General features: G+C 33.9%; 3 protein-coding genes across 4 annotated transcripts; all 3 read right to left on the bottom strand.

Annotated features, from left to right (window-relative positions):
• Window positions 1-222: 222 nt before the first annotated feature.
• LOC105166281 (Tetrapyrrole (Corrin/Porphyrin) Methylase) lies at window positions 223-5,792 on the bottom strand. 2 transcript variants are annotated; one of them, XM_088882693.1, is made up of 10 exons: window positions 5,471-5,792; window positions 4,981-5,048; window positions 4,785-4,881; window positions 4,542-4,670; window positions 4,270-4,378; window positions 4,051-4,195; window positions 3,332-3,374; window positions 2,586-2,759; window positions 774-910; window positions 223-687 (listed from the first exon to the last, which is right to left on the bottom strand). In XM_088882693.1, exons 1-9 carry the CDS (start codon window positions 5,702-5,704, stop codon window positions 809-811), a joined length of 1,101 nt encoding a protein of 366 aa, XP_088738819.1. In that variant the 5' UTR covers window positions 5,705-5,792; the 3' UTR covers window positions 223-687; window positions 774-808. The 2 variants fall into 2 exon arrangements, with proteins under 2 accessions (XP_088738819.1, XP_020550914.2); XM_020695255.2 differs by having other exon boundaries at window positions 790-910; window positions 5,471-5,791.
• A 717-nt stretch (window positions 5,793-6,509) lies between these two features.
• LOC105166086 (putative ubiquitin-conjugating enzyme E2 18) lies at window positions 6,510-9,593 on the bottom strand. The gene is made up of 6 exons (XM_011085310.3): window positions 9,435-9,593; window positions 9,201-9,304; window positions 8,939-9,041; window positions 8,667-8,730; window positions 6,927-7,015; window positions 6,510-6,821 (listed from the first exon to the last, which is right to left on the bottom strand). Exons 1-6 carry the CDS (start codon window positions 9,462-9,464, stop codon window positions 6,726-6,728), a joined length of 486 nt encoding a protein of 161 aa, XP_011083612.1. The 5' UTR covers window positions 9,465-9,593; the 3' UTR covers window positions 6,510-6,725.
• Window positions 9,594-13,645: 4,052 nt separating this feature from the next.
• Window positions 13,646-19,377, bottom strand: CKX5 (cytokinin oxidase 5). Its single transcript, XM_011085309.3, has 5 exons — window positions 18,357-19,377; window positions 17,030-17,157; window positions 15,998-16,267; window positions 14,875-15,137; window positions 13,646-14,322 (listed from the first exon to the last, which is right to left on the bottom strand). Exons 1-5 carry the CDS (start codon window positions 18,928-18,930, stop codon window positions 13,989-13,991), a joined length of 1,569 nt encoding a protein of 522 aa, XP_011083611.3. The 5' UTR covers window positions 18,931-19,377; the 3' UTR covers window positions 13,646-13,988.
• Window positions 19,378-19,837: the final 460 nt, after the last annotated feature.

Genomic DNA, 19,837 nt, shown 5'->3' with positions numbered 1-19,837 from the left:
TGGATACAGACAACATATATCCGTGTCTTACAGACGTGCTTCTTGTCACTTTTGTGGAAGCTTATGTCAATTGCTGTATCAAGTTATCAGTCCAGTCATGCTAACACGGATTTTTTCCTGGGTAATGGGTAAGCAAATCTGGCATCTAAGTCTACACCTGCTTCACGGACCAAGTAATTCATTTGGTATTTAGTACAGGAAAAGAAAAGGGCAGATCAGAGCTAGATAAAGAAACCATGCAAAAATATAAACAACTTGGAATGTGTAGCTGTCTTTTGTTCATTTTTTTTACAGTCTGTTGTTTCAATGACGAGATACTCAGAAGTTGGCGCTTACAGATTCAACCCAAACTAGGATATTAAGCATGTAAGGCAACATAATCAAGAAACTCATAAAACTCTTATGTGGTGTCATTTTACGCCAGTAATTTATATCATTATATGTTGAAAACTCCTCCGCAATCAAAACCAGCCATCCACCTCTAAGAGCACATGTTGAAAACTTTAGCATTAGGAGAATCTGGAGTTTAAATTGCTAAGCGAAGCAATTGGGTCCATTCTGCCAGAGCCAGCACAAAATTTAGCGAAGCCAATAACTGGCTCTGTTTGGGCAGTCACTGTGAATTGCACATATTCTGCAGTTGTGACGGGCAGGCAGACAAGTCAATTGAGAATTACCAGCCATTTCCTGTAAAAAAAAACAAGTGAAGAGTTAGATAATTGTGGCAAACACGGTAAGATTGTTTTAGAAGTTATAGAACTAATTCTTTTTACTTGTCCAGAAACTCACAGTCCCAGCAGAAACTGAATCAATGTTTATCATCTGAAGCATGTTTCCCAAATTTCTCCAGTGCAAGAGAATATATTGCTTTTCTCTTCATGGATGTTCCAGTTGCCACCAACTTGACCGCCTGCATTGAATAAAACAATGGTATATTGCAAGTTATCAAGTAACAAATTATTAGCAATCCCCATCCTCTTCAGGAAATAGATATAGAGTAAATTATAAGGCAAGCACGTCCAAACAATTCACTCGGAAACTTCAAAATTAGACAAAGTATTGTTCTCCAATATATCCCATCAATTTGGTGAAACTTAGAAGTCTCAAAGCAAAGTGTTTATTTTATTACGGGTCAAAAGAAGTCATAGAGCGCTTGCTGGCAGATAAAACTTTTCTTCAACAAAACATATCATTAGATAGTGGAAAGAGCCATGACCTCTATAGCCAACGCCTATTAAGACCCAAATTTGAGGGTTAGCTACAACATGATGTCAAAAATATGCACCTAACTGAGAAAGACAAGGAAAGAGTAAGCGGGCAAGAGAGAGAGAGAGAGTCTAACAGCAAAGAAATGCTCACTGAAGATTAGTGGTTAATTTAGGGGCCGATGACAGCTGGAGATAAAATATATTTAGTGCTACAATGGTGATAAAGATGACAATTTAGGTAGACACATTTCATGTACCAACTATATGAGAATAAACAATATGCGAACACATTACCAACTTTGGGTGGGTGGATAGATAATCAAGGCAACTTTGTATATAAAAAAACAGATTACTGCTAACGGAATATGAATAATCAGATAAACATTTCGACTTGTTCAACCTAGAACCGCATAGAATTAATCTCAACAGAACATCAGCATTAAGATCTTTATAATTTTGTCCTGCATATACAGTGAACTGTTTGCTGTGTTACATATAGGAATGATTATAATAGTGAGAAAAGGGTGGCTGGAGATAACAAAGCGTGAGATGTCTTTGGTTTTAAAATTTAATTCTTCAAAAACTCGGTGCAAGCTAAAGCAGGTTTCAGCTCCGAACATGTCCAAGATCCATAGTCAGGTTTTATGACTTTGAAGGTTCTCTAAAATTTTGAATACAAAGATCTAATGAAAGATGCACCTACTTCCCACAGAAGGACAAGCACTGATACTTTTTCTTGGTTAAATTACAACGAGCACCTCTAAAGTTTAACATAATTACGAATACCCCTTGTTATTTAGAAAATTACAAATAGCCCCCATTAGACGAGGTAGATGGATTGTTTTGAAAAACTGTAAAAAGATTATCCAGTTAGTGCAAAAAAACTTTAGAAAATTTTAAAAAATAAGTAAAATTAAAATGAATAGTCCACAAGAGTATTTTGATCAATTCACTACAAAAATAGGATGAAAACCTAATAGAGACTAACGGATTGAACTAGTTGTAGAAGGTCATTATAATCATGGGGTATTGGTAATTTTCCAAACAATGAGGTATTTGTAATTATGTCAAATTCCGGGTGAGCTCGTTGTAATTTACCCTTTTTCTCGTCCATATACTGGAATTAAAACAAGAATTTAGCAGGTTTATCGTTAACCAATTGGAAACCATAATGAAACAAGAGACAACAAAAGAGGTAACAGTCCCACGCCGACATAGATTACAAACCAGTTATAGTTCAATAACATCATATCGGGATTCCAGTCTTTCTGTGCATATGCGTAATGAAAATGAATATGTCCAATATTATGCAGAAAACCCATATATTAACAAAATTAAATCCCATTAAACAAACTTTACAAGGATAGAGCCCATTACCATGGAGAGGCTGTGCCCTTTTGAAATCAATTCTCCTAACTCATTTTCCAGTTGAGACTCAGAGAAAGCTTCACCCTCGCTAACTTTCACTCCTTCAATCAAAAGTGTAATTTCACCCCTTGGTTGATGGGTTGTGAAAGCTTCTTTGGCTTCCCCAATTGTACCCCGCCAAAACTGGGCAACAAAACTTATCTTGTTAATTAAAATTAAACCAAATTACCATATAACAAAACTGATTGGGATCCTTTATTATCTTCAGGAGTAAAATGCGAGCAATAGAAAATGCTAAATAGAACATTAATGTTTTATATACCCACAAAAGTAACAACACTAAGATATTCATGATTAAACTACACATGCATGGGCAAATCCATATGGGTGCAGTAAAAATTATTGCTATTGATATTCATATCAGCCGCGCCTCAACTTTGACAAACTACAATTATTGATTCTGCATCAGTTCTAATTATGATTCATACGGGTAAATGCTTAATTTGAATATGACTCAAGATCCAGCTCTCCCAGTGTTTCTTATCATTTTTCATGATCAAGAGGTAGTAAAAACCTTCTAATAATAGAATGCGAGAAATTAATGTTAACTACAGTATACATATTTCAGTTTATTTCAAGTTTGTCCAACAGCTTCCTGTCTATTCTCATCTCTTGTGTGGAAAACTAATACAAGTACAACAACGACAGCAAAAAATGCAAGAATACAACATAAGAAAACCAGATGTGAAGATTACTTCTTCATGCAGTTTGGTCATCTCCCGAGCAATGACACATCTCCTATGAAAACAGACAAGAACAGCCAAATTTCAGAATTCTGAAGCACAATTAAAACAACCTACCAGAAGAAAGATATCTTCATCTGATTGACACACGTCCTTAGTAAGAATAATATAGATCATTTGAATTGACAACTGAGGATGTGTCTCGATTGTGACCTCAAAATCATAAATGACAGATATGAGAAGGGGGTGGTATGATGGTATCTGGCCCTCGGAGAGATTCTGGGTATAAACAAGTTTGAATAAAATTGAGACCACGTTCTTGAAGGAAAAACCTAACTTATTAAGTCTGTCAGGTCCAGTTATTCCTTCACAAGCAAAAATAAGAATTATATGGCACATGTGTCATATCGAGTAGCCGTTAGAAGCTCTACAAAAGCCTGTAAGGTAGCAAAACATGGGTGGATTGCAAACTGATGGGACTATATTCAATGCATTGACTTACTTCATTGAAAAAGAAAAAGCAAATGAAAATAGAATTCACAGAAGAGGTGTCTCTATATTTCCATCGAACCAGAATCGGAGAATCCACAGCAGGTAGTTGATAATCTACTTTTATTCCAATAACTAACAACCATCATAATTTAGTTGCTAGAATACTAGTTTCAAAACCAGCTCACACAACCTAATGTGTATCAAAATAGTTGAAGAGTAATTTGCTGACATAAATTTACCTAGATTGTCCAAAGATTGAACAGGTCTCTTCTAGAAATTGACAGAGCTTGTGAGGAGGGACAAAGAAGACCTGAGTAGTTGGGTTATTCGCAGAAACCATCAACCTCTCTCTTCTAGTTGCAGCATGTTTAGGGAGAAAACCAACTGCAGCAGTTTTACCTCGTGTTATGATATTTGAGCAGTTGAAAAAAGCACCAGAGTTCTCGAAAAAGAATTACCAAATGTGAACTCATTGGTAGGCAAACCAGATGCAGAAAGAGCAGCTACCAAAGCAGATGGCCCCGGGACAGGAATGACAGGTATATTTTTCTCTACACACAATTTAGCCTACATCCAAGATTGCAAAATGAACTTAAAGGACCACAAATCTATTGATTTTACAGCTAAATAAAGCTTCGCTCTTTGATTCTGGAGCAGCAGACATATACACACCGCACCAAAAATTATACAAAGCACATAGGTGCCTATGGCATTAAAACATGTAACTCACCAGCTCCATACCAGGATCACTGATGCCTGGCATCCCAGCATCACTAATCAGTGCTACAATTTCTCCGCCTTGTAATCTCCTCAACACAACTTGCTCTCGTTGAGATTCATTGAATTTATGATAGCTTAACTGAAAATCTAAGCATAGAATGAGAAAGATCTTCACATACATTCACACATACACCAAGTGATTTTTGGTAACTCAGAAAAGAACCTTTAGAAATAGCATAAAAAATGGACTTACAAGTGGAGTTCTAATATTATAGTACTGAAGCAACTTTCCTGAATGCCGTGTATCTTCAGAAAGTATGATATCAGAAGATTTCAACACTCTCAGGGCTCTACAAGAATTGGTTGATCCATTGAGGAAACCAGGAAAACAAATTCACTAACCAATGTTAAAGCTAGAATAGCATTTATACTTCACAAAACCAATTGACCTTAAAGTTATATCTTCAAGATTCCCAATTGGTGTTCCCACAAGATATAATCCTGGTTTTAAAGGACCCTACAAAATTAAACATGAGAAAACGAAATCATATTTAGAAACAGATTCAGCACTGCTTAAAAAGGTGACAGAACTCTTGCCTATGAAGAACATATGCATTTTTCCGTGAGACAATAAACATTTAACTGTTTTCTTTAACCATACGCTGGTAACGTAGTGAATGTTGATCCATAATCTTCATATATACATTAAGTATGACACGAATATACATGTCTGAATTATAACCAGCTAAAATCCCGTGAAACAAAATTCGGCATTCAAATTCATAATCATAACTCTGAATCATTCCCAATCTCGCAAAAGCCGTGACCTAAAAAATCAACTACACCACTAAAAGCCTGTAATTTGTGCAAAAATCAAACAGACGGCTCATTGTACTAAAGAAAGAAAAAATCAAAAACAGGAACTATAAAGTTGATTACTTGTTTCGACGGGAAATCTTCCGTAATTTCGCTGTCAGAGGCGGCTGGAGAATTAACAGACGAGAAAGAGAGGAAGGGAATGGTGGTGCGAGGAGGTGAAGAGAGAGAAAATAAAGAAATACAAGATGGAAACAAAGAGGAGGGCCAGCGGGAGCAAGGCGGCGACCGCCGTAGGAGTGGCGGCGACGGGGTTGAGAATGGTACTGCTCTTGAATGACAGCGACGGAACAACATCGTTTAGGGGCGGGCGTGCAGGTGGAGGTGGAGGTGGTTGTTTGCCACAACAAGCGGACTACCTATACAAATACAAATACAAATTATCGTATCTATCATAATAAATAACTATTCTTCTTACTTATCTTTTAATTACTTTTTTAGCTAATAATTGCTATTGATTAAATGAAATTAGTATAAAATCTACATTTCTCTATTCTCTCTTGTACCAGTCCTTTACATAATCTTTCTTCATCATCATATATATATATATATATATATATTAATATATTTGATGTGTTTATAATATTGCAGATGAAATTATATATATAAATTAAAATAGGAAATCCAACCAAAACTCCATTCATCCCCCGAATTTAATTTTGTATTATATTTTGTTAAATATTGAGAGCTGTTTAAATTCCTCTCTCCAAATCTTTCTAAGTACGTACCTTTGTCTCTATCTTTGTTGTGTATTAGTATCCAAGGTAACATTCATAATCTCCGTACTCAAATAACATAATCCAACCCTGTTAAATGAGAACCAACCCCTCCCTCTCCATTGTCTCTCTTAGTGCTGGCTTACTCTAACTACTATCTAAGAGCACAGGCCACCCTGTGCGACCCTTTGAGTTTGATAGTAGCTAAATGCGGCACTGTATTTTTATCACGTTTAGTGACCCCAATCGACAGGGCGTAATTGTTGGTACGAAGCCTTACAGGTCTCAAAATCTTGGCATAAACTGTGAAAAACAGTTTAATGGATTCAGAGACGTGACAAAATAAGTTAGAGATAGGCAATTGCATGCTTTGGCTTCACACAAGCTAGAAAAAACCGCTGACATTTTAAATACATCGACATTAGGCCAGCAGCTACTAAATTGTCTGTTCGATGCCTTCTCGGCATCCAGTGCAGTCAAAATAAAATCATTTTTTCCTTTTCAAATATTTTTTTGGGTTCTTCCCTTAGCTTGTAAAGGGAAGAGAATACCATCCAGCCCTCAAGTGGGGTGGTGTTACAGATTTCTCCAGATTTTAGTTATTACACTTTATCGTCATGGAACCACCATCTTGTCTCCTTGGGAGATCTGCCATTCTTACAGTTCTTCACATAGCGATCATTGTCTGCTGGACGTTGCTGCAGGGACAAAGATTCAAGAGATCAAAGGATCAGATGGAGATTGCAAGTTCCTGATGGTGGCTAACTGCCTCGGAAATGGAATTTCAAAATCTCAAAACAAACCTTCACTGTGGAGCTTGACAACATGGAGAGAATGCTGATGCAAATTGAACTTACAGTCATGGCTGGGGACCAGGAATCGTACAAAATATCTGTATCGAAGACCACATTATTTTTAGAAAAGGAAAAACGAAAGTGAAAATCTAATACAATCATCCCCAAACAAGCAAAATGTAGGCCACAAAAGTTTATATTTCTGAAACCATAAAATAGATATAGTATACCACTTCTTGATTGGTGGGGTAATTGGGATTAGACGTGGGTCTGTAAACATATCCCAAAACGAACTTGAAAAAACATGTGAACTAGGATAACAAAAAAAGAGAACAAAAAGTCAATTTGTATTGTACAATGCTGCTTCAATCCAAATCTTATGGGCAAGATCTAGCAACCTGAACTTAAAAGACAGAAAATTCCAGATTCCAAATCTAATTTACTATTTGAGGTAGAGATTATGTATTTATCTAACCGGGATAGTTTGACATAATATCATTGTTGTCTAACAAGTTTAAAAACTAATAAATATAAATAGAAGTCAAGGTTCAATATTTGGTGCATGTCAAATCATGAAAGTTAACAGTTCCAATCTCACATTTCGCTTGTCAGCATTGCAACACTGCATCAAATATAAAACTAGTTACACTTAATACCAACAAACTGAGCTAGATAGAGATTAAGATCTTCTTAGCTACAAATTCTTTTACAACTCCACAGGATGGGCCTCAATGCAATCCATCACTTAGTTTCTAATTGCTCACAGGATTACAAGAACAGATACCCACAAGAAACAAGAACAATATATTTCCAGACCCTGCCGAAGCTGGGTTTCAATTCAACTTCCATAAAACTTATTACATATCTCCTCCTGCAGCAAGGATGCAGAAGCAAAGCTAATCTTATCCCTTGATATTAAGTGCAGCAGTATAAAATTTCCACTTAACTTTCAAAGTCGCTTCAAATTTCATCTCATTGTAGACTGTGACAATTTAATTATGGGACGCATGTTGGATTTGGTGCCATTTAAATTCACTACCAAACCCTTCTCAAAAGTTACCAACATTTCTAGATAATCAACATAAATTTGAGCAAGAGATAATCAAGATAGAGCTTGATAAACAAACGAAGCATTCTTATCCATCACCAAGTCACTTCAGTTCTTGTTGAGATTGCGAACTAAACCACTACAAATATGCATTGATGCAGAATATTGCATGAAAGGAGAAATAAACAAGAACAGTGTTGCTTTCCAAATACAACAATGAACACTAAACCTTATATAGGTCAACCCAATTAAGAACCTATCAGAAATTGTGGAACTTCAAACGATGGAGGTAACTTAAGGCAATCTTCCCTGCATTTACCAGCTGCTGATAGCAAATGACGTACCAATAACTACCCCTTCCACATTCTCAAACTTCATATGCTCTTTAACCCTAGATTAATAACTCAATCCCTAGAAAGAATGCATTAGAATATGATTCAACTCTGAGGAAGTCATGACATCATATAACAAAGACATCTGAACCAAACTGAGTTGCATGATAAGACCATCTTTCGACAATAATCACCAATTACTGGAAATAAATACAAAAAAAAAAAAAAGAATGGCTTGCAACACCACCACCAGCATATAAAGCAAAATGGAAAACAACTAAGTAACACAACTAATAGATAAATTTAGAACTTACTGTAAATTAGATTTTGCAAAAAGCCTCTAAATTTGATAAGGCAGGAAAATCAAACCTAAACAAATGTGGCCATTGCTATATATGTGTGGATGGAGTGGAGCTGGAGGAACAAATATAACCTGCCATGAAACAATTCAGTCTCAAGTTAAATACACAAAACCACAATTAATAACTGAAACTGCAACAAATATCAAGATTACCAACCGACAAAACCTAGAAATCTACCTAAAATCACACTCTTAGTAACAAGACAAAATTTCAAATTTTTCTCATATTTATTAACATAAACAAAAAGTGAAAGGGAAAATATCTGCAGAAGAGAGTAACCTGAGGCGCTTCCATAGGGTAATGCTCCGGGAAATCCACCTGAAGCTGGTAGGTTTCGCCCGCGTACAGCGTCCCAGGCGCGCCGTTGACTTCAATTACCCACCTGTCCGCACCAAATTCAATCAATTACTACCAAAAATCAGTACTTTCGAAATTATTCAACAAATTTAAGAAATTTGATAAGTCAGAGAAGAACAAAGAAAAAAGGAAAGGAATTTTTCTTTTTCCGAAAAAAAAAAAAAAAAAAAAACAGGGAAGGAACCTCTGAAGATTATCAGTAACTTTATGCTTGAAACCCGCGGGCGGATTGACCTGCCACTCCACCAGCTCTTTCTGCAGCCGGTTGCATGCGATCTTGCTCAAAGCCTTTTCCCCAGTATTTCAATTCCAGAAATCAAAAACAAAAATCACTAAATTTCTCCAGCCAAAAGAAAAATTAAAGTAAAAACTCGTACTATAATAGATGAAGATAAAAATTCAATTAAAAAAGAAATACCTTGCGTGAAGAAGCGGAGGGGGAGGTCATGGCGTACGGAAAACGAAAATTTTAGAGAGAGAAAAATCTGTTTAGAGAGAGAAAGCGGAGGGCAAAGACAAAAGGATGCCGAGTGCTTCTTAATGCATTGCACTTGCAGTGCAGGGGTTATTTTTCAGGATTTGGTTCCTTATTATTTATATATTATTCTTTTATTATTATTTAAATAGAATCTCAATGAATAGATTGTGTCCGGTCAACACATCCACGGCCCATGATTGATCTCTGGTTGATTACAATTCATTGCTATCTGCCTCGCGTGTTCACTTGAGCAGAGAATCATTTCTCTGTACAATGTGTACATCCCCCCAGTGACTATTTTGCCCTTGTCGTGTTCCGTCTATTTTATGATAAAAAAATTTTAAAATAATAATATTAGTGACAATTACGAAATTATTATTAAATATATATTAAATAAAGATACTTTTATCTTGTTATTACATCATATTAAACAACAATAATTATACATAACAAAATACTGTAAATAATTAGTAACATATTTACAGTGTCAATATAATAATAATTCACTATAATTACAATTATTACATCATCGCTATATATGTAAAATTAATTATTTTAAATAATATTCTTTTAGGACTGATTCTTATTAATAATATTTTTTGTAAAATAATAATTACTATTAAAATCATGAAATTTATTATTGTGATAAAACAAAATTTTGAGCTCAATCAAATTATTTTGCATTTAAGAATCCAATTGATTTATCATTTATATTTTATCATTTTATCTTGTTTTGGAAAATTTCATTAATGGGTTTGGTTAACTTCATTTCCATAATCATATGAAACAATCAGTTAATTTTTTATATCGCATCAATTATTAAAAATTAACTTGAATTTACTTACATTTTATGATAAATTAGAAAGAAAAAAAAAAGGATAATGACACGATAATATATAATTTAAATATAACATTATTAACTTAATTTTGAATCACAAAATTTAGGGTCGTCTATGATTAAAAGTTATTTAAAATCTTAATATGATTTTACCATTTTATTTAAGGGTTAATTATATTTAATCTCCCTATAAAAATATGAAATTACACTTTTCAAAAGAAATTTTAAAATTACGCTTACACCCTGTCATTTAATATTTTTATGTAATAATTTTATAGTTATGAAGGAAAAAATGTAATTATGTTAACCATATTTTATATATATATTATATTTATCTCTTTATAAGTATAAAAATATACATGAAAATGTTAAATGAGGTGTGAAATAAAAAAACACGTAATTTTTTTTATTATGATAGCATTTCTTGTCCGAACCTTAATGAAAGTGGGTTAGGTGTAATGTGAGAATATTTTTAGGGGTGTTAGTGTAATTTCAAAATTTTTCTAGAAGAAAATGTTTGAGTGTAATTAATCCTTTATTTTGACAAAATACTAAACATGAGGTTCTAGATATAAAATTGAAACAAAAAATAATACAGGGGCCAATTGTAATATAAGGAAACATGCCTGTAATTTGAATAAACCTAAAATGGTAAAAATTAAATCAATATTTTTGTAAAATACTATAGGAATTGGACCATGTTCGTTTGATACGACACATTCGTAACATTTTTGGACATATTCTCTTTATTAATTGTCATGGTAATAAATAAGAGGTGAACAGTGTCACATTATTTAATTATTACAATTTTTATTATGATACGCGGAGAAAATGAGGTTAGAAGATTAAATTTGGTGTAAATAGTATAGTACCTAAATTTAAACATTTTTAATAATCCAATTGATCAGGGAGCTTATTTTTAAATTAATAGTTCACATAAAATCGTATAAAATTCAAAAATATCTATAAAAAATATTATTCATTTATATTCTAAATATTACTTTTGCTACATCATACTCTGGTACGACCTTCATACTTCTTTAGAAAGTTAAAATCGAAACTTTTTTGTTGTGCGGTTCTTATCATTTCTTACTTTACAAGTCATATTTACTATATTTCAGACTGATCTAAGTATATTTAGATCTTTTTCTGGAGAATCCTTTTACACCATATCGATATGTTCTCAAGTATTATTTTTGTAGAATAACTAATTGGATAAATTATAGCTATTTCTCTTAAAGTTTGGTATAATTAGGAGTGGTAGACAAGTCAACATGCCGGCTCGATTTTGAACTCGAAAAATTCCCTCTGTTCTGGCTTACCATCTTTTTTTATTTTTTATATATATTTATTTTTAAAAATTTTATATATTTAATTTTATATACAATACTTTTATACTCAAAATTGACCATATATTATAAGTATTAATAAGTATCATACATTTTATTTTGGAGAATAATAAATTATGGTACTTTAATTTATACATTTAATCTTTATACAAAAACTAATTTAATCAACAATTTAGTGAATTATAATTTTTTTTATAAAATAATTATTTAATACTATATAAACTTTATGCTATATTTTAATATATATTTATATTGTTCTATACCTTTTTTAATTCACTTATGGTTTTTTATTTATTTTTTTGTTTTATATTTATATCATGATAAATATTATGCATTTTGCAGTCTTTTTTATTACTTATAAACTTATTTCAAATTTAGTGATTTTTATTAATTAATCTAAAAAACATATAATAATAATAATAATAACAAAAACAACAATGGTGATTGAACAATTTTAATTATTTTAATTATTATTTTATTATATATAATGAGATCAAAAAATTTTAATCAACAATTACGATGTCTTAAAATTCGGGCACCCGATTTATACTATATATATAAAAGACTATGTCCATTAGATCATATCAGAAGATAAGATTAGAACTCTAGCTCGAACTATAAGAGCTCGTCGAGTTCGAGCTCGAGCCATACCACTCGAAATCGAGCTCGAGCTCGAGCTTACTAAAAAAGGTTGAATTCGACTCATTTTACACCCCTAGGTATAATCGCAGATGACCATTATTATTAGCAAAATTGAAAATACCTTCATCAAATAAAAAATAATTATATAGTCTCTATACGCCAACATAGACATTATTATTTTACCCTTGCTATTTTTTAAATATTTAAAAAATATATAAAAGAAATTTAGGGTGGATAAGATAATTAAACCATAAAGCATATCAATCCATAAAAATATTTAAAAATATCTAAAAACAAAAATTTATAATTCATAAGTTGAATCCGAATGAGACAGTTGGCGTTGTAAAAGTGGAGAGTACTTTTCCTCATCCGTTCCATATGGATTCTCAACCTTGGCTTACAAGCGAAAGAAATTATGCCAGCTCAAGCTAGAACCCACTTAGAAGGTCAGGAAAGAGCGACTCAACATGCAAAATGCCGGTCTCTTCTTCGTAACAAACCACCCTAAAACTTTTACATTCATATCGAATCAAAACCATCAATTGAGTTGTCCTCCTACCTGTGCCCTAACGATCATACCCACTTTTCTTTGAAAATAGTATTTCAATAAATTTACAATAAAAATTGAATAAAATCTTAGAGAAGACTACTGATTTCATTTTAGACGAACACTAAATTAAGAATATATTTATAATTTTTAAAATAATAATAAATATTTATAATTATATCTATTTATTTTTAGAAGTAAAATTAAAAAATATTTATAAATTTTAAATAATTAAAAATATTTATAATTATATCAAATCTAGCTATAATTTCCCCCGACTAATTTGTTAGATGAATGAGGATTGTTGGATAAATGGGCTTGTGGGACAGGGAGAGGGTAGTAGACGATTGAGTATAGGAAGGCCCAATTATGACAGCACATCTATGATTAGATTTCCAGCCCACAAAGAAAAAGGCCCAAAATAACTTTTGGTCTATTTATTAACATTTTGCAATTACTCGGAGAAAATTGATTATTACAAGAATAATTTATTTATAGGAATACATGAAAATTCAAGATAACACATAAAACGTACTTAAGTTGTGTTTTTTGGTGTAGTGATTAATTCTAGTACTTGAAAAACTTGCTGGAACTATTCACCATGACATTTTTTTGTGTGGGAAGGGGAACGGGAACACGAGAGCAGTATAAGTGAAATAACTAAAATATCCTTGAAAAGAAAAAAGTACAAGAATGTAGAAGAGTGTATGAAATAATAGAACTTGAAGCACAATTGAGCTACAGGGACTGGATTTTTATAAATTGAAGATGCATGAATGATGTTAGGACAGCAAAATATATAAGTTTGATTCTCAGTTGAAACACTAATTTATATGAGCAACAAAATTACAAATCTACCCTTTTCAATCTGATTTCTTCACCTATATATCCCAATTGGACAATATTTCAATCTTGTAAAAAAAAGGTAATCGATATCATATACTACTACCCCTCCTCCTCACAACACTAAAAATAAAAATGAAATAAGAAAGAATAAGAATACTAATAATTGTGCAATATTTCTAACTGAAAATTCATCTAATTAATTTGCCTATATTTACATATTTGAATATGTGGCGTATATACATAATCAACCAATAAATCTATCATATTTTTCCTCAGAACGAAGCTCCCCTGGGATTAAGCAAAGGTGCAAATATACGTTGCCCTGTGGCCAAAATATGTCTCGGGTCGAATTCCATTTTTCTTCTGGAAAAGAGGCTCCATTTTTCTCCAAAATGACGCATCCATTCTTGCTGCGTGGAGTAATGAGGGAGATACTGCTTCACGTTGATTCCGGCCTCATCGCAGAACTGCAAGATCCCACGGTTTTGGTTGCTCAAATACTCCAGACCCTGCGTCTCATCGCCATTGTCCAATGCGGACCTAAGAAGCGCTACCAAGTAAAACACGTCTTCATTTGGCGTCACTACTGAACTCTTGTCGTCCCACCTACACGTACGTGACCATACTCAATTCGTGTTGAATTTATCATCAAGAGAATCAACTACAGACCACATAGGAACTCGTCGTAGGATTCAGGCAAAACATGCACCTTTAGTGCATTGGTAAAATAGTCCAAGAATCAAATGCAGGTGTTTGCATACAGGCATTTGATCTTACATGTCCCAAATGTTGAACTGGAAAGTCGATTGATTGGTTGATTGATATATTGATTTTTAGCACTAAACAAAACGACTAAAATTATCTTGGTTATGAGTAATGTAGCACTAACTCCGCGTCAGCACAACGACCAAATAATATCTTAATTCTAGTTAAAGATCCATGATTAGTGCATATATGATCTATCATATGTGGTCCACTATATATATTGAAACGACGTAACCGACTCAAGATTTTGTCCGTATCACATGTATAATGACAACCCGGAAATAACATACTATACTTGTATGCTGTATGATGCAAACGTCGAACAGGAAGCTAACAAATGATTAGTGTCAAAATTATTACAGAGTACTATAATCAAAAGTTAACAAGGCTTACTTGTTCTTATTCATGGGGTAGATGAGAATAGGACCACTTGTGTTGTTGCCCAGAATGCCCTTGAACACACCTTTATCGAAGTCTGCGATTCTTGATTTAGGTACAAACAGGTTTAGCCATGGGTGCGGCACGTCCCACAGATTCTTGGCCCTCAGCTTCAGCTCGGCCTTGTGAACCCGGTCCAGGAAGTCCACGTACGGAAGATCAGTTGTGAACACCGATGCTGGTATAAAATTAAGTTTCTTCAACAGAGCCTCCACCTCCTATAAAAGACAAGAAATTGTAAGATGAGTGGAATGGATGTTCTTACATCAGTTCAGATCTTTTATTGCAAATTAGTATTACATCTCGTATCTAATTAGACGTGTCGTAAAAATGGAACCTACTACAAGCTAGGTTTTAGTATTATTGTATTAACTAAAGTACAATTAAGTTTATGTTCCCTCTTAAGATGCATCGACTCAAAGATTGTATGTAATATTCGCCGTTGTCTTTTCATGTTTGTTCCGCCTTTTAATGTGCGTTTGCTGTCGGAAGCAATTACATACTAATGCAAGTAAAAAATCCATAAAAGAGATTACAGGATCTAGTACTTAAATCCAACTTCAATATACAATACAGCAACGGCGTAATCATAACTAAACATCCAACTTTTCAAATGCTTCATATACTTTCAGGAAAATAAACTAAGACACTAATGTTGGAAGAATCTTCTGTTCTTTCCCTTGTTGTATTAATAAAAGATAATGTAATCTTTGTAAGATCTCCCCTTTTGTTGTCAGGATGTAAAAATGTTTGTTTATATACTAATAAAAAGAAGATATTGCTTTACATTTTCCCCTTCTTTTCAGGAAATTTTCCTTTTTTCTGTTGCTTCATGTGATTATTTATCGTATTATATACGAGTATTTAAGCATCAAATACGTCGTTAGCCGCCTGATTAGACCTATTGTGGTGTGTGTATACATTGCCATGCAGCCTAACTATACCCCACTGTAATAATGATTATAATTATTTAATTAACTATGATATTAATTGTAATTGTTCCTAGTCACAAGTACAACATTAGACATAGTACAATGAACTAGATTTGTAAGAGTTTATAATATATATATGTGTGTACCTGGTCTATGGTATCAGCATTGGATTCTTGATAATTCTTGGTAATTTCCAGGCAGTACAAGACGCCTCCATCAGCATTGAGAGACGAAATCTTGACAGGATTACGCGGTGAGAAGAAGGAAGAACGCCAGTTGTTGATGAGGCCTTCATCAACTATTACAAAACCTTCGACATAGTCAAATTTTTGAGGTTGTCCATGCAAGGAGATGAGGTATTCCTGGTCTTGCGTGAAAGCCGTGAAATTTGAATACAACACTCTGATCCACCTCACCTGCATCAGTAAACAATTTTAATTAATAAGGGGTTGCAGAGAAACCCGAGTTTTAATATATTAGTCTTGTACAAATCTATTTCGATAAATGATTTTAAAAATTTCACATGTGGGCATGACAAGCTTAATTGAATGTACTTTTTCTTAAGGAAAATTCTAGACCAGACCCGGCTGAACTAAATTTGAGATCAATTATATAGCAGGTGCAATACAATTGGCATGTAATTAGTGTACAGTTCAAAAAAAGATACAATTGCTTTATAATTGGTTCGGTTTAGCTAAAACTGATCAAACAAAAAAATTTTCCTTTTCTAGTCATTTTAACAAACCGCGATTACTTTTGGTCCTCAAAAGGATGAGAAACAAGCGACCAACACAACAATCCTGGTTAAAATTGTTGATGACTAATTAAATAACATTGTTGATATGTGTAGGAAGTGTGAAAAAGATTGAGGGAATGTGAACAGCAGTGCCAGCTCTAGGCCAGTGAGTTTTAAAAAGAAAGTTTGAATTAATTGAGGGTAGTAATTAAAGAGGCAGTTCAAATGGACCCAACTCCGAACCATAGGTCATGAAATTTGTTTTATAACTTTTTCTTGAGGTCATGTCATTAGCTGGTACTAGGAAAACGTTGTGCAAAAGACACCCTCAGCCCCACATCGAAAACAAGAGAAAGTCGAAGAAGAAGAAGGAGAAACAGACAATTTCAATGATGTCGACACACACACACACACACAGTAAAGAGAGAAATATTAATATTACCCTTCTGGGAGCTCTTTCAAGTGCAATTCTTGCCCTCGTGATGATCCCAAACTGTCCCAGCCCCCCAAGAACAGCATCGTACAGTTCCGAGTTTTGTTCCTTGGAACATGTCAACAGCTCACCCTTTCCTGTGCACATAATATATATGTCAGACGGGACTAATACACTTTTTTTTTAAATCATCTTATAAGATAATTTTTTCTACATACAACTCGTTCCATACATAATTTAAGGGGGTGTTTGGGAACACTTAACATCTTATGAATATTTGATAGGTCATAGGATGTAACATCGTGTGGTAAAAATTTACAGAGCATGAGTTTACGAAATTTAAGATTTTGATATCTTAAAAGCTCTTTTTTCTTTTTTGGGTGAAAATTCATTTTAACTGACTTATTTAATTTTAATACATTAATTAATCACAAAATTACCCTTATGACTAAATTTTCATCAACTCTATAGTCTTATTCTTTTCAAATATTTCAAGAGTTTATTTTAAAAATAAAATTAAATACACTATAAATCTAACCAAACATCAATCCTCGGTCCATTTTTCTTTGTTGTAAATTCTGGATGCATAAAACAAATTTCACAAAACTAGGATTAAATGCTAGAAAAATATGCATACATATAATCAAGACAAGTAATTAATATTTATCAAGTAGTATAATATTTATATTAAATAGTTAAAAGCATGGAGGCTATGATTGGTAGGTTGAAGCATTTAAATTGTGAAAGGATGTTATAACTTATATGTCTCTCTAATAAGAAGCACAAATTAACATGATGGCATTAAACCAAAACCAATCCACGTCAACTTATACTCTCACACAACCCTTATTACATTTTCTATTTCATTAAATATATACACATCAAAACACCAAATGTTATTTAAATAAATAACTCAAGTAATTTTTATATACATAATATTTATTATGTTTATTGAATGAAACAAGAAGTCGCAATATAATTTCAAATATAAAATTCACATTATTGATATATTTAAAAGAATATTTAATATATTTTTTTGTTTTAGGAGAAAATAAATTATATTTAAGAAGCACATGCAAGGCAAGGGAGAAATATTTTAAGAGGGTAAATTGCAATCTATTTTTGTGTTATACGAGAAGTAGGCCAATTGTTTCATTTTTTAAAAACACATGAAAATAAATTACTATTAATTTTTTATAGAGGGTAATTTGTTCAACTGTAATATTACATGAGTGTAAATTGCTATTCACCCTATTTCAAGACGATGCAAATTATTATTATTATTATTAATTTTAAAATTGGAAATGAAAATTGAAAAGGGAAAAAGCTGAGAAACCTGTAACAACGTCGAGCTCATACACATTGCTGATTTGAGGGCCATGATTGAAAGCTTGTCCACTGATTCCCGCATTGGCGAGAGTACCTCCAACTGAGAGGTACAAGTAATCAGTCCATGATTTGGGTGCGAGTCCATACTCCAAGGTGGACCTGAGAACATCTATCCATAGCTCCCCTCCCCACACGTCCACGTACATGGATTTCTCCGAAACCCGGGGCGGAGCCGGCTTCCCGCGAGAGCCGCTCATTTGAATGACCAAGCCGTTTCCGGTCATAGCCTGGCCGTTTATGGAGTGGCCGTGGCCCCTGGCAGAGATGCCGAACCCATGAGCCGATTCGTACGCTGATTTTACAAGGCGGGCGACGTCCTGAGACGAAGCCGGGTGGAGAACGGCCATTGGATGGGCGGTTTGCATACCGCCAAAGTCACGGGAAGCGGAGCCCACGTCGGCTGGATCCAGACTCAGCTGGCCTTCCAATTCGAGACGGAGCAGCTCGGTTGGCTCTAGAGTTAATCCGACGGTCACGATCAGCCGACATATTGCAAAGGTAAGTAGAAACTTGGTAGCCATTCTATGTACGATGGATACAACTACTGAAGATTGATTGCTTCTCTCTTATATATATATATATATAGAGAGAGAGAGAGAGAGAGAGGAGAGAGAATGGATAAAGGTAGAAGAAAAGGTGAAGGATAAACAAAAATGCGCACAGCGGCGGAGGGGAATGGGGTGCAGGGTGTAGCGCTTATGGGGAAGGGAACAAAATCTTGTGGGGAGTCGTGGCGCTAACGTAAGCCGGGATTGCGCTTTAAAGATTTTGCACACAACATGCACAGATTCGTTCGATTCTACTCTCCTCTCTGCTTTTCTTCTTTTACTACTATTCACGTTATGGGACAAATCAAAATCCCTCTCCGTCTCTCTGTGTGTGTTTTGGTGTGTGCTTTTTGGTCAGGTTATGGGATGTTTGTATGTGTGTCAGTGCGTGATTTTGTGTGTGTATGTTCAACAAGTATTTATAAGCGCTCAAAAGGTGTTGCAGTAGTGTGAACTCTTCTGTGTTGTTTCACTCTATTTTTATTTAATTAAACAATCATATTTATTATGTAATTGATCATTTTTTAATTATACGTCAAACATAATATATATATTATAATTATTATATAATTGATTCAGGTCTTGTCAAATCATATAATGGATGGATTTTTTATTTTCTTTTTTTTCCTAATTTAATAATTATTTTATTTTATTTTGGATTTGGGTAAATTTGAAGGTAAAAAGGGGAGAAAGTGTCGAGGATATGAGATACAGGTTGTGAATTTATAGGACAAGAGAGGGGGTTCACGTGCGAGGGATGAGGGAGGACACGTGTGAGGTGGGACCATGGGTCCACAGGGGGATACGGAGATCTGTGTGGGGACGCGAGCATGGGAAATTTCACGTGGGCGCAGGGACGAGACGACGACGTATGAGAGGG

This window comes from Sesamum indicum, linkage group LG7 (assembly GCF_026168435.1).
Source record: "Sesamum indicum cultivar Baizhima isolate 11 linkage group LG7, ASM2616843v1, whole genome shotgun sequence".
In the NCBI taxonomy this organism is placed as follows: domain Eukaryota; kingdom Viridiplantae; phylum Streptophyta; class Magnoliopsida; order Lamiales; family Pedaliaceae; genus Sesamum; species Sesamum indicum.
This window is presented reverse-complemented; position numbering and strand designations above follow the sequence as displayed.

Coding starts and splice junctions, on each gene's coding strand:
- CKX5 (XM_011085309.3), bottom strand. CDS start 18,930: ATGGCTACCAAGTTTCTACTTACCTTTGCAATATGTCGGCTGATCGTG. Junction 17,158..18,356: donor TGAGCTCGACGTTGTTACAG/GTTTCTCAGCTT, acceptor TTATGTGCACAG/GAAAGGGTGAGCTGTTGACA. Junction 14,323..14,874: donor TACCCCATGAATAAGAACAA/GTAAGCCTTGTT, acceptor ACGTACGTGTAG/GTGGGACGACAAGAGTTCAG.
- LOC105166281 (XM_088882693.1), bottom strand. CDS start 5,704: ATGTTGTTCCGTCGCTGTCATTCAAGAGCAGTACCATTCTCAACCCCG. Junction 5,049..5,470: donor AAGATTTCCCGTCGAAACAA/GTAATCAACTTT, acceptor TTAATTTTGTAG/GGTCCTTTAAAACCAGGATT. Junction 2,760..3,331: donor TGACCAAACTGCATGAAGAA/GTAATCTTCACA, acceptor TTTGTTGCCCAG/TTTTGGCGGGGTACAATTGG.
- LOC105166086 (XM_011085310.3), bottom strand. CDS start 9,464: ATGACCTCCCCCTCCGCTTCTTCACGCAAG. Junction 9,305..9,434: donor CCTCCGCTTCTTCACGCAAG/GTATTTCTTTTT, acceptor ACTGGGGAAAAG/GCTTTGAGCAAGATCGCATG. Junction 7,016..8,666: donor CAATGGCCACATTTGTTTAG/GTTTGATTTTCC, acceptor TCTTCGATACAG/ATATTTTGTACGATTCCTGG.